Raw genomic sequence first — 17,216 nt, 5'->3', positions numbered from 1 at the left:
TGGACGGGTTTTCCAATTTAAAACAAACTTCTTTATCTTTTGAAAAATATATCCTTTTGTTCCTATATAAATCGAGAATTTTATTCTTTCCAAGGTGATCAATGCCCCTTCTTCAGAAATAAATATAGTTTGCAAAAGATCAAGGAGGCAATAGGGACTTCAAAATACACATCATATTGCATATCTCAAGCTCGAGAGTCAAATTTCGATATCCTACTTTTCCTCCGTGTAAGGGACTATGGATTCATGTTGGCTTTTGTGGAAATTAGGGCCGATGGCCCTTTTTCATGAGTGTTTGATCAAGCTGACCCTATTAAAAGCAGTTGAGACTACCTTAATTCTACTTAAGATTCATTTAGTACTTAATGTTGCTTTTAGAGCGGTTAAGGTTTTTTATTGTATGACAATAGGCTCCATTCCATGGTCCCACTACATTTATTGGCTCTTTCCCCCATTTCATCTCTCTCCTCCTCCCTTTTCATTCATTTTCCTCTCTTTGTTCTCACCTGATTTAGGCAAGATTCACACATGGGCGGATGTTTACGTAAACATTGGCATTTCTCCACATGTTAGTCTTTCATTGAGCAATTAGTTCTTGGTAGGGAAATAACCTCAGGGGCCTAGAAAGGCCTCGCAAGGTCTGGACATCTAGTAAGGTGGGCTAGAACTGAGAATCATGCCAATCAAAATCCAAAATGGCCAAAGGTTTGATTTATTTATTTGAAACATGTCCGGACGTTTCTGAAGCACACAATGCCAGTATATAAATGACATTGTTCTTTCTCTAGAACTAGATGCTCTCTCTCTACCAAAAAATGAGAAACAATGCAAGAAGTGGCACAAAGGGCTTGCCACGTGGCACGCTCTTGAGCGTCCCCCACAAACCATGTCCAAGAAGCTCCCACTCCTCTGTGCCGCTTCGGCCTAGTTTTGAATTCTACAACATGATTGTACCTAGTTCTTGGAAGCAACAGACCTTGAACAACAACAACAAGTGAGTACAAGTACCCGTGAGCACTGCCTTAAGTTCTGCCAGATGAAAATGATTATCAAGATGAATGGACGATGCAATCGCTTGCAAATGCAAAGAGATTTGCAATGTGTGTGTGTGTGTGTGAGAGAGAGAGAGAGAGAGAGAGAGAGTTCTTAAAAGCGAAAGTGTGAGTGAGTGTGTGTGTGTGTGTGTGAGAGAGAGAGAGAGAGAGAACCAAAATAGAAGGGGGCCACTTGGCAACGAAGTGTGTGGGACACTTTTTAACAACAAGTGACTACAAGTACTCGTGAGTTTCCCATGAGGTGGGTGCAAGCCCAACGCAGCAAAGAGCAAAGCCGGCTCTCAAAACAAAAGCACTCCCTTCAATTGGTTCTGTCAAAGGAAAACAATTGTCAAGATGAATGAATGATTAATTTGCAACACCTGTGATGGAAGCCCGTGTATAGGGAAAAAATCGAATGTTTTGCAAACTCCGTGAGAGAGAGAGGAGGCCACGTGGCGAAAAATGGTGTGGGACACGTGCTAAAAATGTAACTAGGGCGTTGCAGGCAGCGCTAAAAATTTAGCGCTGCCTACTGGAAGGCAGTGCTAAACAAACTCATGTGCATTGCACGTTCGAGTACACCTTCCAACAAGCTCCCACCCCCGCCTGCCGCCCCGGCTGCTCGGGCCAGTTTTGAATTGTACAAGATGATTGTACAATATGTTTTGAATTGTACAACATGATTGTACCTAGTTCTTGGTGCAGGTTCCAGTTTCTATAGTTTAGAACCATCATGTGAAAGGGAATTGTTGTTCGACGTCAATGGACGATGCCGCTTACTTCTTATGGCCTCACAGCTTAGGCTGTCCCTCTGCAGCCATTCCTTCTATGCAGGTCGAGATGGTGATCCTGTCCCCAAGAGGCTGCCTCAGCTGCATACGGTTATGGAAAGCCGCATGCGTACCGAAGCACATTTCCATGAGCTTCCAGTGCTTAAGGCTAACAATTTAATGCATATGTATGTAAAGCTTGGCAACATGGTAGATGCTCGCCATGTGTTTGACAGCATGCCCAAACACGACGTCGTATCATGGAATATTATGATCCTTGGATATGCCCAGCAGGCACAAGGTGCTTGGGGTTTTGAGTTATATGGTCGAATGCACCAGGCAGGTGTCCAACCTAATGTTCGGACTTTTCTTGCAGCATTGAAGGCCTGCAGCAGCCTGGCAGTGCAAGAAGAGGGGAAACTCGTGAAAATAGGCTGCCTGGCAATAGGTAAAGCCATCCATTCCCAAGTAGTAAAATATGTCTTTAAATTGGATGCATTTGTGGGAGCCGCCTTGGTAAACATGTACGCAAAATGTGGGAGCATGGAGGATGCAAGGCATGTCTTTGACGAGTTGCCACAACGTAATGTGGTCACATGGACTACCACGATCCTGGGTTATACTGAACAGGGCGAGAATGTACTTGCTTTGGAATTGTATTCACGGATGCACCAGGAAGGTGTCCGACCAAATGATCGAACGTTTGTTGCGGCATTGAAAGCTTGCAGCAGTCTAGCAACGCTGGAAGAGGGCACCCAAGTCGAAGGAGAATTCGTGAAAATAGGATGCCTGGCACAAGGTAGATCCATCCATTCCCAAGTACTAAAGAGTGGCTTTGAGTTAGATACATTTGTGGGAAACACCTTGGTGAATATGTATGCAAAATGCGGGAGCATGCAGGATGCATGTAGTGTTTTTGAAAAGTTGCCCCATCGTAACGTGGTTACATGGACTACCCTGATTCTTGGGTATGCTGAGCAAGAAGATAGTGCGATGGCTTTGGGGTTATATGCACGGATGCACAAGGAAGGTGTCCAACCTGATCATCGAACGTTTAATGCTGTATTGAAGGCTTGCAGTGGCTTACCGGCTCTGGAAGATGGCAAGCAAGTGGAAGAAAACTTTGTGGAAATTGGGTGCTTGGCAAAAGGCAGAGTCGTCCATTCCCAAGCAGTAAAGACTGGTTTTGAGGCAGATGTATTTGTGGGAAACAACCTGGTGAATATGTATGTGAAATGTGGGAACATGGAGGATGCGCAGCATGTCTGTGACGGACTGCCTCGACGGGATGTGGTCGCGTGGAGCACTTTGATCCTTGGATATGTTGAGCAAGGAGATAGTGCAGTAGCTTTGAATCTGTATGCACAGATGCACCAAGAAGGTGTCCAACCCAATGATCGAACCTTTACTGGTGCATTGGAGGCTTGCAGTAGCCTTGCAGTACTGGAGGCGGGCAAGCGAGTTGAAGGGAAAACCACAAAACTAGGGTCCCTTATAAAAGGTAGAACCATCCACTCTCAACTGCTGAAGAGTGGCTTTGAGTCAAACGCATTTGTGGGAAACACCTTGGTGAACATGTACGCCAAATGTGGGAGCATGGTAGATGCATGGCATGTCTTTGACGAATTGCCTCATCGTAATGTGGTTACATGGACTACAATGATCCTGGGCTATGGTGAGCAAGGAGAAAGTGAGGAGAGTTTTAGGCTTTATGCACAAATGCAAGAGGAAGGCCTGGATCCAAATAGTGTCACCTTTGTTGCCACCCTGAAAGCGTGTGGCAAAACTGCAACCCTGGAAACTGGAAAGGAACTGCATTCTCAAATTAGAAGGGTCGGTTTTGAGACTACAGCTATTGTGGCAACCAGTCTTATTAATATGTATGCTAAATGTGGGAGCATAATTGATGCTCAACGCTTGTTTGATGCGTTGCTTATAAGGGATGTGGTAGCATGGAATGCATTGATTGCAGGACAAGCCCGCCACGGACAAAGTGAACGAGTGCTTGATTTGTTTGAGCGGATGAGATGGGAAGGCATACAGCCAAACAGGGTCACCTTTCTTAGTGTTCTCACTGCATGCAGTCATGTGGGTTTAGTGGAGAAGGCCCAGGAGTATTTTCAGGCTATGAGCCACCAGTATGGTATTATTCCAACTGCTGAGCACTATGCTTGCATGGTTGATCTTCTTGGTCGTGTAGGCCGTGTGGATGAAGCAGTGGTCATGGTGGACAAGATGCCTTTTGAACCTAATACCGATATATGGTTGACTGTGTTGAGTGCTTGTAAGAAGTGGAAGAATGTGGAGATTGGACGGCATGCCTTTGAAAATGTGTTGAGATTACACGAAAAGCTTTCTTCAGCCTATGTCTTGATGGCAAACATATATGCAGACACTCACATGCAGGAGGACTATGATAAGGTTCAGGTAATGAGAAAGATTGGAAGCATTCAGGACACAGCAGTTGGACTGCCTTAACGTACATGGTGCATACATTTGTGGGGGGCATAGGAGACACTCCCAATACTATATGGGAAGCTTGAATCTGTCCCATTTGTTTGAATCGGGGGGAGGGTTTGTGCCTTTTTGGACTGTGTTTTACAGATATTTTGTGATGATGAAAGGGAAACAGCATTGTGGCCACAGCAAGAAACTTACACCCCTGGGGACACCCATGTACAATGTAAAGATCTTAGGGGCTGTGGCTCTTATATTAAAGTGAGAATTATTAAATACTATTTGCAGAGATGCAAAACTTATTCACAGTTACAGGGACAATGTTGGGATGGGACAGCTGCTAAGACAAATCTGGATGGTACTTTGATCACGAGTAGTATTTGGGAGAATCCAGTGAGCTAGCTCATATTATGTTCGTGGATGATCAGATGTAGTGAATTCTTCTTCCTTGTCCTTTCACTAGGACATAGGTGATAAGAGTCGTGTTCAAGCCAGGCCATTATAGAGACAGTGAGCCATCATTATTATTTTTTCTGGAATAAGACTATGATCAAACAAACGTCACCCAATGAATGGGCCGTTTACTGTGTATTAGTAGTATGGTGGCATTCTCCCTGGCCACGATCCCTCCTCTCCTCCTCCCTCCCAATGCCTCTTCCAGCCCGTTTTTGGGCCTGGCAAAGCCCTTTATAGGGCCTGTTGCAGCTGTTTTTGGGCCATCTTCGACTCGGGGCCACACATACCGAGGCTGAATTTGCTTAATCTTGAAAGGGGGGAGGGGGGCGGGAAGGCTGACATTTGCCAGTGGTGCCCCATCACCACTGGTGGCACCCGAATATCTGCAACCAAGAGGCTTGTATGCTGGGACGGCGCACTCACATTGGTTGAGCAGAGTGGGACAGTAGTTCGATGAGATCCTTGGGGTCCTGGAGTCAGCTCCCCCAGCAGCGACCACCCACTGACCTGAGAGGAGCTAGTAGCACAATTCAGGAGATTAAGAAGGCCATTGCAAAGGTATGATGGGAGGGACTTGGCAGGATCCCAGATGCTCCACGCTAATTTTGTTAGTGCTCCAAGAGGGGTTCCTCTGAGAGTTTTTATCCTGCAGCAGCATCACCACATGTCCTACTGGGTTTTCTTCAACATAAGTTTGAGTGTGTTACTCCAATTGGAGGCAGAGTGAGGGGATAGGTACTCGGGGGATGACAGGGTCTTGGACTGAGTGGAGTGACAAAGGATAAGAGTGGTTGGCTGTTTGGGATGGAGCTGAACCATTGATCCTTAGTACCTCCGGTATAGGCGGGATCACTCTCGATGGCATCTTTGGTTATGGGAGGCAGACCCTTAAGTGAGGTGCAGTGGGATCTAGGTGATTGGTATTGGCAATCCAGGTGGAGCACTCAAAGCAGGTAGCAAAGGTGCTTTTCTTCTTCTATAGCTTCTGCATTTGTAGTAGACTTCAGTTGGATGTGTCCGTTTGGAGCCCCTCACAAGAGCAGCAGAGGCTGAAGCAACAGGTGCCACATGAGGTACTCACCTGTTTTGATCCTGCCTCTGAACTAGCCTCCGCCTGAGGAAGATCTGATATCTCATCTGGGTGGTAGCCCATGGAGGTCTACCCATAGGACCATGGTTGGAGCAGAAGAGGATAGATAGGATTTGTTATTGTTGTGATGTGGGGGAACAAAGGCATATTGACATATCGGCCGAATACGACAAGTGCTGAAAGTGAATTGGGATCAAGAAACAACTAATGATGGCAAGAACATCCCGAAAAAAGGGGTTTGAAAAACAAAAGAATAGATGATTGTTGAGATGGGGCTAAGCATGCTGTGGGAACAGATTTTAGTGTTGGTTCTAGGCAGAGGCAATCCATGCATCTATTCATATTTTGAGTAAAACTACAATGAAGGCAAACGATGTAAAGACACCTCTAGATGCATACAATGAGAAGAAGCCCATCATCAAGCATCTTTAAGTATTTGGTTTTTGATGCTTGGACCTGCAACACACGAACTTCAAGGAGCCGCCAAAAGTGCATCTTCATTAGCTCTAGTGAAGAACCCTACAAGTTGTACGATAAGGTTACAAAGAATTTGGTGGTTGGTTGGGATGTGTTAAGAATAGTGTATATTGCACTATTCCAAAGAGAAATATAAGGTTATAGGAACACCACCTAACCCTAGCCCTAAGAGGCAATGGTGGGTATATGCATCATCATGTTCATAATACAAGTAGTGTATAATTATATATCTTGTGCATTTTTGGGAGACAATCAAAGTTTCCCTATCACGGTAATCAAAACTGTTCCACTTCAAGACATCAAAGCAGTGTAGTTCCTCATGTTGACAAATTTAGTTAGATGATGTGCATCTATACTCTGTCTGAGAAATATCAAGCCTTTGAAAAACTAAGGGAATGGATGGCAAAGGTAGAACATGAGACCAGGAAGAAGTTGAGATACTTCACATGGACAGAGGAGGCAAATTGACATAGACAAATGTTGCAAGTGAAGTGGGATCAAGAGGCAACTAATGATAGCAAGAACATCCCCAAAAAGTGGGGTGGAAAAATGAAAGAACATATGATTGTTAAAATGGGGGTAAGCATGCTCATTCTACATGCATATAGAGTCCTTTTTTCCTTTTTTTATTGTCGACAAGGCAGTCTAGAAAAATCCGATGGAAATAAAAAGTAGAAAACAAAGTAAATGAACACAACAATAATGTACGATATAGAATTGGCATAAACTTACGTGGAATTCATATTCAATGAATAGATCCTCTCCCAAAGCAATGACGTATTAGTATAGAAGTGACATAAACATGTCAAGAAATCATATTCAATGAACTCTCTCAAAGCTACATCTCTTGTTGTAGTTGTTACAATGTGCATTTTGTCTCTTCAATACAACTTTTGGAGCTATTAATATTACCAGACACATTAGAAATTTCAAATTTTCCTACAATATCTAGTTGTACTTAGTGATCCTCACAAAGTCAGTACTTCTTCATTCATGGATTTCATTGCACTAAAGCTTTCCATGTAGATGTCAATTCATGTTCCTTGGTATGGAAACAAAACCACACCCTATTGCACTTCTTCTAACTGGATAAGCAATCTTCTTCCTGCACTTAGAACTAGAGTCTTGTACTGAGTACATATGTGTCCATTGAACTTGAATTGTAGTCCAATTGGTATTGAAAGATTTGGTGGCCAGATCTGTGACTTGCTTGGATTCAAATGTCTTGAAAATATCCTTGGTGTCATCCTAGTTTTCCATTTTATTGACTCCTTTGTGCAAGCATCTGCTCATTTCTTCGAGTAAAAACTTTGAATGACATGAAAAATATGAATGTATGTAAGTAAACAAACAACCAAGACATTAGATAAAAGCATTAGAATTAGCACACTTCTTTGAAGCTTATTAACATTGTGTTATTTTCATTGCCATGCCAATAACTTCGAAAATCTTGATGATGAACTTAGGTTTATACCAATTTAAGAACTAAGCTAACAATGTGGTATAACACCATCTATATGTTAGATTAATTGATTGAGTTTTATTTGTATAATTCAAAATAGTATAATGGGAAAAAGAAATATAATTCCTATAGCTAAAAGTAGAAATAAATAACAAATGGAAAAATGTGCACAATGAAAATCATTGCATTCAAGGTGGGCTGAACTTGCATTTCATGGATATACTTAGCTAGCTTTTCTTATTCAAGGTAATAATATAAGCACAATCACTATCTGCCAAGCCACTTGGACTATGGTATTTCATGTGCCATATTATCCAACCCAAAGGAAGTTATGCACCATGTGTCTCAATTGTCCCATGCACCCCGAATGGAAGAACCCATAAGAGGCGATGTACCAAACCATGTCAAGAAGTACTTGATTCACTACCAATGGCCTACTAGGTAGGGAGAGTTTGCTAGATCTCCAGTGCAAAAGCCTGTGCCACACACTCTCTAAAATTGGGAAAATATATGCTACTCTGCTGAGATATTAATACCGACTTGGCAGCCAAGGTATCTCGCTATCTGCCCACGTGGAATTCATTGAAAACCGAAGGTAGCCCCCTAGTCACAAACCTCCCCTATGCTCATGAAGAAGCCAATAGATTTAGTCCACTTGATTTGTGTCTTAGAGGCCTCGAAATAAATAGCTAGGTCCCCCCTAACAACCTCTAGGCTCGTGGATGATCCCTCCACATACAAAGTTGTGTCATCTGCAAACTCTAATCCTAGAAGCTCCTCCTCCTATCGAGTAGTCTCATCCCAGTGAGGCCGATCACTTGAGCACATAGAAAATAACCCAGTGCTTCCACTATGAAGAGGAAGAGGAAAGCGGTGAGAGGGAAACCAACCCTCTCAAACCAAATGCAAAAGAGAGAAGGGCTCACCTGTGTGCCCCCCAATGATCACCTAACTGGAACTCTCTGCATAAAGGGTTAAGACCCCTTTGATCCTTGCTCCAAGAAACCCAATCTCCACATGGTGCCTTGCAAGAAAGATTACTTCCCTCTGTCATATGCCTTCTCAAAGTCCAAGAGAAGGACAGCCAGGGGCTGCACCTCCTCCCTGGCCTAATCCACTACCTCCCAAAAGGTGAAAAGGTTGTCTAGGATATTGCACTCCTAGACAAAACCTGTTTGTGTGTCGTGGATAATGTCTAGCAGGTGGGGCCTAACTGCAAGCTCAAGACCTTGCCTAGGATCTTGTACATTGTGTCCAATAGGGTGATCGGTCACCACTTTTTGATGTCTGATCTATCTCCTCCCTTGGGAACTAGGAAAATCTAGCCTTGACTCATGGGGAGCCTGAATTAAAAATCTCCTAGCAAGCCAAACGAAAATGGTGTGGAGATATGCTCCCAAAAACAAAAGGAAAAACACGATGTCAAGCCATCCTCCCCAAGGTACTTTTGTGGAGGGAGAGATTTGAGACCTCCTAAATCTCCGTCTTCTAAGAAAGGAGCCTCTACGTAGCTGCGCAAACCTTGTGGGACTACTATCGATGGAATCTATACCCAAATTGCCTCTCAGGCTACCAGCATCATTGATGACTTCTCCTCAACCAAAAATAACTGCCAAAAGAAGTGTGTGGTCAACTCAAGGATCTTGTGAGGATTCATGTGCATCTACCCCTGTGCATCTCGCAACCTATGAAGCTACATCCCAGCTAACCGTGGCCCTATCGTTTGGAAAAAATGTTTGGTCATCCTATCCCCTTGCTGCATCCATCTGGCCTTGAAAGAGTAGTATGAGAATTCGACCCAACGAACCTCCGCAGCTTGCAAGTCAAGCCACACACTCTCGTACCTATCGCTAAGCACTGGGAGCCTGGGTCCTTCTCTCTAAAACTCTCGATGGATGCTAGGTTACTCCACAAGGCTCTCTCCCACTGCTGAAGAGCATGTCTCTAACAAAGAGCCTAGGACTGTATCTCATGGCTGCACCACTGGATTGTGTCCGCAACCCAAGACTCCTAAACCTCACTGCCCCCCCCCCCCATTGGTTGCCTCCATATCTCGTCTATGGCTTGTTGCACCTCTGCCTCCTACAAAAGATAGTGTAGGATACGGACCCCCTTTTGGGAAAGTTTGAGGCTAGGCTGCTTCAGATGGAGCACAATCAGAGAATGATTTGACATCGTGGTATTTCCTAAAGTGCACATGGATCCCCCCCTGTGCAATGCCCAGTCCCCAACATAGAATCTGTCGAGGTGCTCCAATAAGCCATCATGCCTTCACTAGCCAAAGGAAAATCGAAGGCTAGAGGGGAGCTTAGTAAACTATGCCTCCCTCCATAGGTCTCTACCACTGATTTAAAAAATGAACTACCCCTAAGTGGTCTTCGGTGCTAGCATCTCCACGAAAGAAGATCCTCCTTACTTCTTCTCCATGAACTCTAGGTTGGTGAATTCACCTCCAACAATCTAGGAGTCAACATCTGGAAGGCTCTCTGTCAACCACCTCCAGAAAGCGGGGCGATGATGTCTATAAACTGGTGCATAAACATTCAAGATCCCAATTCCAGACTCACCAACATGGAGACCCATCCAAACTTCATGACCTGCAATGAGCTCACCTTGCTCTCACACCTCTAGGGCTACTAACTGGGAGACTGAAATGCAAACCCATCTGCTCCGGCCTACTGTGTAGGGGACCAAACCTCTAGGACCCTCCCCAGGAGGAGGTGATGGCGATGCCCAATGCTTGCTACTAAAAACATGTGCTCTTGAATCAGCAGAAAATCTACCGTCCATCCTACCTCCTACTATCTGCGAATCACCGAAACTTGACCTCTCTAGAGAAAACTTGAGTTGGGACTGAGTAGAAGCCCCATAAGCTCAACACAGATCCTGCCTCTGTGAGCCCATCCACTCATCCATCATTTGATACAACTGGTCCTCCACTATGGCATCGAACATTCTTGGAGTCCACTTCTCCACACCTGTGGATGCAAACTAATGAACCCAGAAAGGGAGTGTGTGGGAGCATACCACACTAATCAGGGTGCCTTTACGAGGTTGCAATAACAAGACTGTCAGCTCTAGAGGTATGGGATACAAGTCTTGAATCTCAAGGTAGTTCCACAGCCCTAGCCTTCTAGAGTCCCTCAGCAAAGGGAGCCCAGTGCATAAACATGGGACAAAAAGCTTGGAGGACATGACCCCTTCCCCTAGTGTCTATGAAGAGGCAATATCCTATAGGGGAGGGGAAGAAGATAGTGGATTGAATAATATTCTTGTGTGTGTGTGTGTGTGTGTGTGTGTGTGTGTGTGTGTGTGTGTGTGTAAGTCAAAAGCAGTGGAAAAAAACATCCAAGACCAAAGTATCCAGATCTCCCTGTTGAATACAATCATAGAGTGACTGACGAAGGGATCCTCGAAAGAAATAGAATGGATCAAAGGAACTAGAGCCAAATGATAGATGAGTCCATCACGGAGTTCACCTTCTGTATTACATAGTCTTTGATAATTTAAGCTATGGTTTAAAAAAAAAAAAAAAAAAAGTGTGTGTGTGTGTGTGTAGATTTAAAATCCCCATTAATAATCGATCCATACAATTAATTCCATCAATTGGATAAAAAGTATAAAAAGGGGAACATATAAGGGAAAACAAGTAGATATATGCAACAACTAGAGTTTGCAAAAATTTCCACCAAAATTAAGAATTGGTAATAATATTGAGTTTGACAAACACAATATTGAAAAAAGATGTCGAATCCTCACATAGTCCAGGTTCCAAGGTCAGGGTCCAGTTACCTACCACCATCCAAACAAACTAGGTGTAAGAACATCATAGTTATGTTTGATAGTGCATGTTTCCCCTGGCTTGTTATCGCTTTGCTTAGGAATATAGACAACCATATGGATTCTTAGATAATTGGTATGGGAGGATTAGTGTGCTTAGTGTGTGGGGTGGTTAAAAAGAGCGTGTGAAGGGGAGATTCCATGGGGGGTACATAAAAGAATAATTCATAGTTTGGGAAGTAAACATGTGTGTGTGTAGCAAAAAATAAGGCAGATCACAAAATGACTAGGGATTATCCATCCTAAAGAATTAACCAATGGATGTGAGTTAATTGTATGGCACTAGCCCATAGTTGGGAAATCAAAGTGTGTGTTTAGATTAAAAAGTCCCATCAATAATTGAGCCATACAATTAATTTCATCAATTGGATAAGAATTTAAAAAAAGGAGAAACATATAAGAAAAAAATCTTTGAGACATTTAAGTTGAAAAATGCAACAACTAGAGTTTGCAAAAATTTCCACCAAAATTGATAATTTTTAATAATATTAACACAATATTGAAAAATGATGTCAAATCCTCAGGCAGTCCAAGTTCCGATGTTAGGGTCCACTTACCTACCACCATCCAAACAAACTAGGTGTCAGAACAACATAGTTACGTTTGGATAGACAGGTAATGCCTATTTTCCCTGGCTTGTTATCGCTTTACCTAGGAATATAGACAACCATATGGATTCTTAGATAATTTAAAAACCATTTAAGTCACAAGTGGAGTAAGGAGCGAATGAGAGCATGTGTTGAGAAGGGATTAGTGGAGGTATGGGAGGATTAGTGTGCTTGGTGTGTGGGGTGGTTTAAAAAATAGTGTAAAGGGGAGATTTCACGGTGTGTGTGTGTGTGTGTGTAAAGAAATAAGTGTTAGTGTGTGTGAGATACATTTACTAATCAAAATTATTGTGTGTGTGTGTGTGTGTCCCACCCCCAACCTAGAGGGTAAGATCACATGGTGGGGAGTAAGCCCATCATGTGGAACTTACTTCCCACCTATTGATAATAGGTGCATAAAAGTGGATCTATATTATGTGTCAAAATGAAAAAATGATGCCAATAGTAGATGCGTAAACCACTTTTACCTAATGTCAGGGTACATTTACCTACCACCATCCAAACAAACTAGGTGCATGAACATCATAGCTACGTTTGGGTAGATAGGTAATACCTATTTTCCCCAGCTTGTTATCACTTTACCTAGGAATATAGACAACCTATGGATTCTTAGATAATAAAAAGATTCACAAGTGGAGTAAGAAGCGAATGAGTGCATGGGTTGAGAAGGGATTAGAGGAGGTATGGGAGGATTAGTGTGCTTGGCATGTGGGGTGGTTAAAAAGAGAGTGTAAAGGGGAGATTTCACAGCGGTACATATAAGAATAATTCATAGTTGGGAAAGTATACATGTGTGTGTGTGTGTGTGTGTGTGTAAAGAAATAATTGTCTATGAGTGTGAGATATATTTACTAATCAAAATTATTTTGTGTGTGTGTGTATTAATATATGTGGGGACCCTTCCCTTAGTAGAGGCCAAGGCAACAGGATTGAGTCCGAGCACGGGGAAGGGAGAAGCGAATGAGCCTCTTGTGACGGGGGGGAGGAGTGGGAGGGGAGGAGGAGGGTGGATGAAAAGACTAATAGCAGTAGCAGGAGGGGTCAGGGGGGGCGGGGAGGAGGGGTCCGGGGGAGGGGGGGGGAGGGGAGGGGTCCAGGGAGGCAAGGGGGGGGAGGGGGTCTATCATCTGATGGCCTAGAGGAGGCTCACTACTATGTTGGCTCCTTGAAGCTCTAGGCCTTCTCGCATGCATGAGGAGCAGCAGCCTCCGAAACCTCCCCAATACCTATAACCTGCTGCTATTGCAAGGGGGCTTGAGTGCCCGAACCCCTTGCTCCGGAGAGGTCTACTAGAGGAGCGATGGGTACATGCTTCAAAGGTGAAGAGCAAACTGTTGGGATCCCTTGACTGCTTATGAGAGTGGGAGGATGCCTGTGCACATCATCTAGCCCCGACTTACTTGGTTTTATTTTCTTTTTTACCACCTTGATCCACTTTTTCTTGGAGGGCTCCACCACGAGGTCTAGGTACTGCTATTGACTGTAGGGTTGCTGGGTCCTAGCCAGCTGAGGCTCCCTCTACTGTTCTGACCAACCTGTGGTTTTTTTTTCTTTTTTACCACCTTGGTCCACTTTTCCTCGGAGGGCTCCACCATGAGGTCTAGGTATTGCTACTAACTATAGGGTTGCTAGGTCCTAAGCCACCTGAGGCTCCCTCTGCTATTCTGACCAACCCGTGGAGGAGGGGGTGGGAAGGGGCCCAACTCTAACCTTTGGTACAATCCCTCTCTAGGTGGCCCATTTGCCTACAATGAAGACACTGACCCAGAATCCCAAAAACCTCTTATCTCTAATAAAGTGTTCCCCTCTCAAGGGTCTCTAGGAGAATCACCTCTAGAAGGGTCTCTGGGTTCTCTATGACCATCCTAAGTGGAGGGGCACCATCATATGGCACTGCTAAAGCCGTGGACTCCTTGGGAGTCTCCAACCCTATGCCAAAAGCCCATCCTATGGAAGGAAATGGCTATGTACTCCAGTCAGAGCCCTAGGAATCGGAGCATCAATGAGAAGCAAGGGATGTGGTGAATTGAGTCTATGTCCTCCACTGTGAATCTATGGTACCATGGAAAAAGGTAGACCAAGTGGGGGCCAAGGAGAATAGGGCTTTGGTCTCCAAGTGTCAGGGCAGTGGTGGGGGAGCTCAACTAGAGGAGGGAGACTCCTCTCTCATAGATAGTGACCTCTTGGATGTGGTCCCCATCTAGTGCCAAACTTGATTGAGTCCCCATCTACGAGAGAGGAAGACTCCTCTCTCGTATATAGTAATCTCCTGGATGTGGTCCCCATCTAGTGCCAAACTTGCTTGAATCCAATCCCTCACCTGTCTCCTCATAGGCATGAGGACGACTATTCTACCCACTATTGTCCTGTACTGAAGTGCTTGAACTGTCTACTTCACATGTTGCTTATGTGTTGTGGAAAGGAGAACCTTAACAACTTGGAGAATCGAGGGTGTTGGCATGAGAGCCCCTCTAGCCAAACCAAAGCAAAGCAATAAAACACCATCAAGATTCTTTTCCTCCAAAACAAAGTGCTACTACTGCAAGGAAGGGACGGATGAAAAGGAGAAAACAAAAGGCTAGCCAGAGATTTAAGGCCAGAAGTTGATCCAAACACTAACTGCGCTTGTGAACAAGAACAAGAAAAAGTGTGCTTTTGGAAGCTGAGCACTTGGAGCACCAAAAAGAACCTCCAAGCCCTTTTCCAAAGGTCTAAGGAGAGCTTTTCAACGTCCAAAAGGGGCCAAAAACAATTGGTTGCACACAAAGCATCTACAAACAGGTCTCAAGGTGTTAACATCCACAGAGTACAACTGTCAAATGCAGAGTAATCAATGAGTAAAGGTGACCAAGCCGAATGATCTACTCTAGCAGGACAAGCTCAAGGGAGTTTGATACCCAAATACACCAAGGTCAATGATTACAAGTAATGTGCACACGGAAGGAGTATAGCTCAAACTCACGGAGTTTGATCCCCAAATATCCAAAGCCCGCTCTAAAGTCCAAGGATCCAAAGATTCCAGGCAACGTGCACAGGCTGTATGTTCCAGCTGCCCCTACCCGAAACAAGGAGGTACAAGAACAAGGAGATGCACACTTCTGGGTCACGAAGAGTGCATGCGCCTTGCACTGTTCAACTCCACATCCACATGAAATAGCGACACCAATGAAAATAGCCACAAAAGGAATATAGCTCAAACTCAGGGAGTTTGTTCCCCAAAGATTCCAAAGAAAAGGCTTCCCAACAACATTCAGGGTTATCTTTGAGTGTCTAGTGGAAGCCGAGCCTCGTTACTCCTGGGTTTGAGCCTAGTCTACGAGATTCGAACCCCAAATATGTGAAGGTGTAAGGGCGCTCAAGGAGTTTGAGCCCCAAATCACCCGAGCCTAGGAGTGGCGAGGCTAACACAAGCGCTATTTGAGAACCGGTTAGGACCACCTCCTAATACCAGGTTTGTCCCAAGCGCTTTAATATGGTTAACACAAGCACTATTTTCACTAGTAGGGAGAGTCGGTAAGAAAAGCAATATACCTTGGCACCCTATAAGCCCAAGAGCCCACGGTTGTAAAGTGAGGGAGAGTGCTAAAAAGGAAAAGGTTTGCCCTTCAAAAGGTGACTTGTATAAAAGGCGAAATGGTTGACTTTGGTCTTCATTGTTGTTTGCACAAGTTTCAATACAAGCTCCCTCTTCTCTTCCAAGAGAGTGTTTTGGGTGTTCTCTTGTTTCCATTGTAGTGCCTTTGTGGTTGTCACTCTATCCCCCTTCACTCCCTTCCTCCTCCTCCCTTCTCCCCTCCTTTCCCTCTCCCCTCCCCTCTTTCTCTTCCCTCTTCCTCACGTGAAACCACATTGCAATAATCCAGAGGCCGCTTGAGTGACACTTGCGGATGGCTCGTGCTATGCATTGCTCCCACAAGGAGTAGTCGGGAGTGGAGACTCCGTCGGCATATCTTCAACTACCTCACAACACGTGACTCGACCCACTACACAAGGTGCCCAGAAACAAGTTAATCCTGGTGAAAAGACTCAATCAGTCCCAAAAATTTGAAAGAGCCAAGCAACTAGGCTCAACAAAAGAACCCAACCGTTGTCTTGCACAAGCGGGCTAGAAGGAGCCTGGGAGCTCCAAAAATACCAAGGTCACTCTCCTTGACACACGAACAGCTACAATGCAACCCTGTGGGTAGAGGAGGCCTCCTAGATGACTACTCATGGCCCTTTTGGTGAAGGTGCACACTGGCTTAGAGCAACATCCCCAAACAGCCTAACAAGCTAGAGCGAGGGGGAGACCCAAGTACTGCAAAACCAGTGAGGCAATCTTAGGGGGTGGTGGAGCAGTGCAAAGGGGTGCACAAGGCACCATTATCAGCTTGCAGGGGCTAGTAGGCAACTTTCACGAACTAATGGCGAGGCAAAGGGCTACAAGAAGGGGTGGGAGGAGAAACTCACAAGAGCCAGGAGGAGGCAAAAGGGCGAGTAGGGTGAAGAGAAGTGAAAGGGGTGGAGGTGGAGAGGAGAAGGTGGCGAGGGGGGCAGAGTGGGGAGCAGGCATTTCTGCATTCGAAGCATTCTCAATGGCCAAACCCACATTTCCTATGTCACACAAGTAGAATCTATCTAGGAGGCATGCACTAGTAGGACAATATGGGGCAAAAGCTTCCACAATATAGATCACAAATGAATCAGAAGGGCGAGGTCCAATTTGCATGCTCTTTTGTTATTAAATTCAATGCTAACATTAAATCAAGAGAAGGGGAAGCTACTCAAAGTGGTGAAACCTATATCATAACATATGGTAAAGCAAGGCTCTCCTTTTCCATATGCATAAAAGATTGCCCTTCAAAAGGATCTTCAATGGCTATGCACGATAACTTAGTGGAAGAATATCAAAAAACATCTATCACTAACAGGATTTAGCCACGAATAATTACTACATGTACCCAACGAATGGTTGCACACCCACCTGGGTGCTATCCATTGTGAAGACCAAGCTCCAACCACCCTTGTCATGTCTTTGAA

The 17,216-nt window shown here is 44.5% G+C and overlaps 1 protein-coding gene across 1 annotated transcript in view; it reads left to right on the top strand.

Moving 5' to 3' along the window:
* The window catches only part of LOC147894380 (pentatricopeptide repeat-containing protein At3g09040, mitochondrial-like), a 44,479-nt gene extending 39,559 nt beyond the window's left edge, over positions 1-4,920 (top strand). The window contains exon 2 of the mRNA XM_087385296.1: positions 1,731-4,920. Within this exon, the coding sequence (XP_087241422.1) occupies positions 1,731-4,285 (2,555 nt within the window). The 3' untranslated portion in view covers positions 4,286-4,920. The remainder of the gene's footprint in view (positions 1-1,730) is intronic.
* The last annotated feature ends 12,296 nt before the right edge of the window (positions 4,921-17,216 follow it).

The sequence above is a fragment of the Dipteris shenzhenensis genome, chromosome 14 (genome assembly GCF_047967505.1).
Source record: "Dipteris shenzhenensis isolate YYH24624 ecotype China chromosome 14, Dip_SZ_1.0, whole genome shotgun sequence".
Classification (NCBI taxonomy): Eukaryota; Viridiplantae; Streptophyta; class Polypodiopsida; order Gleicheniales; family Dipteridaceae; genus Dipteris; species Dipteris shenzhenensis.
This window is presented reverse-complemented; position numbering and strand designations above follow the sequence as displayed.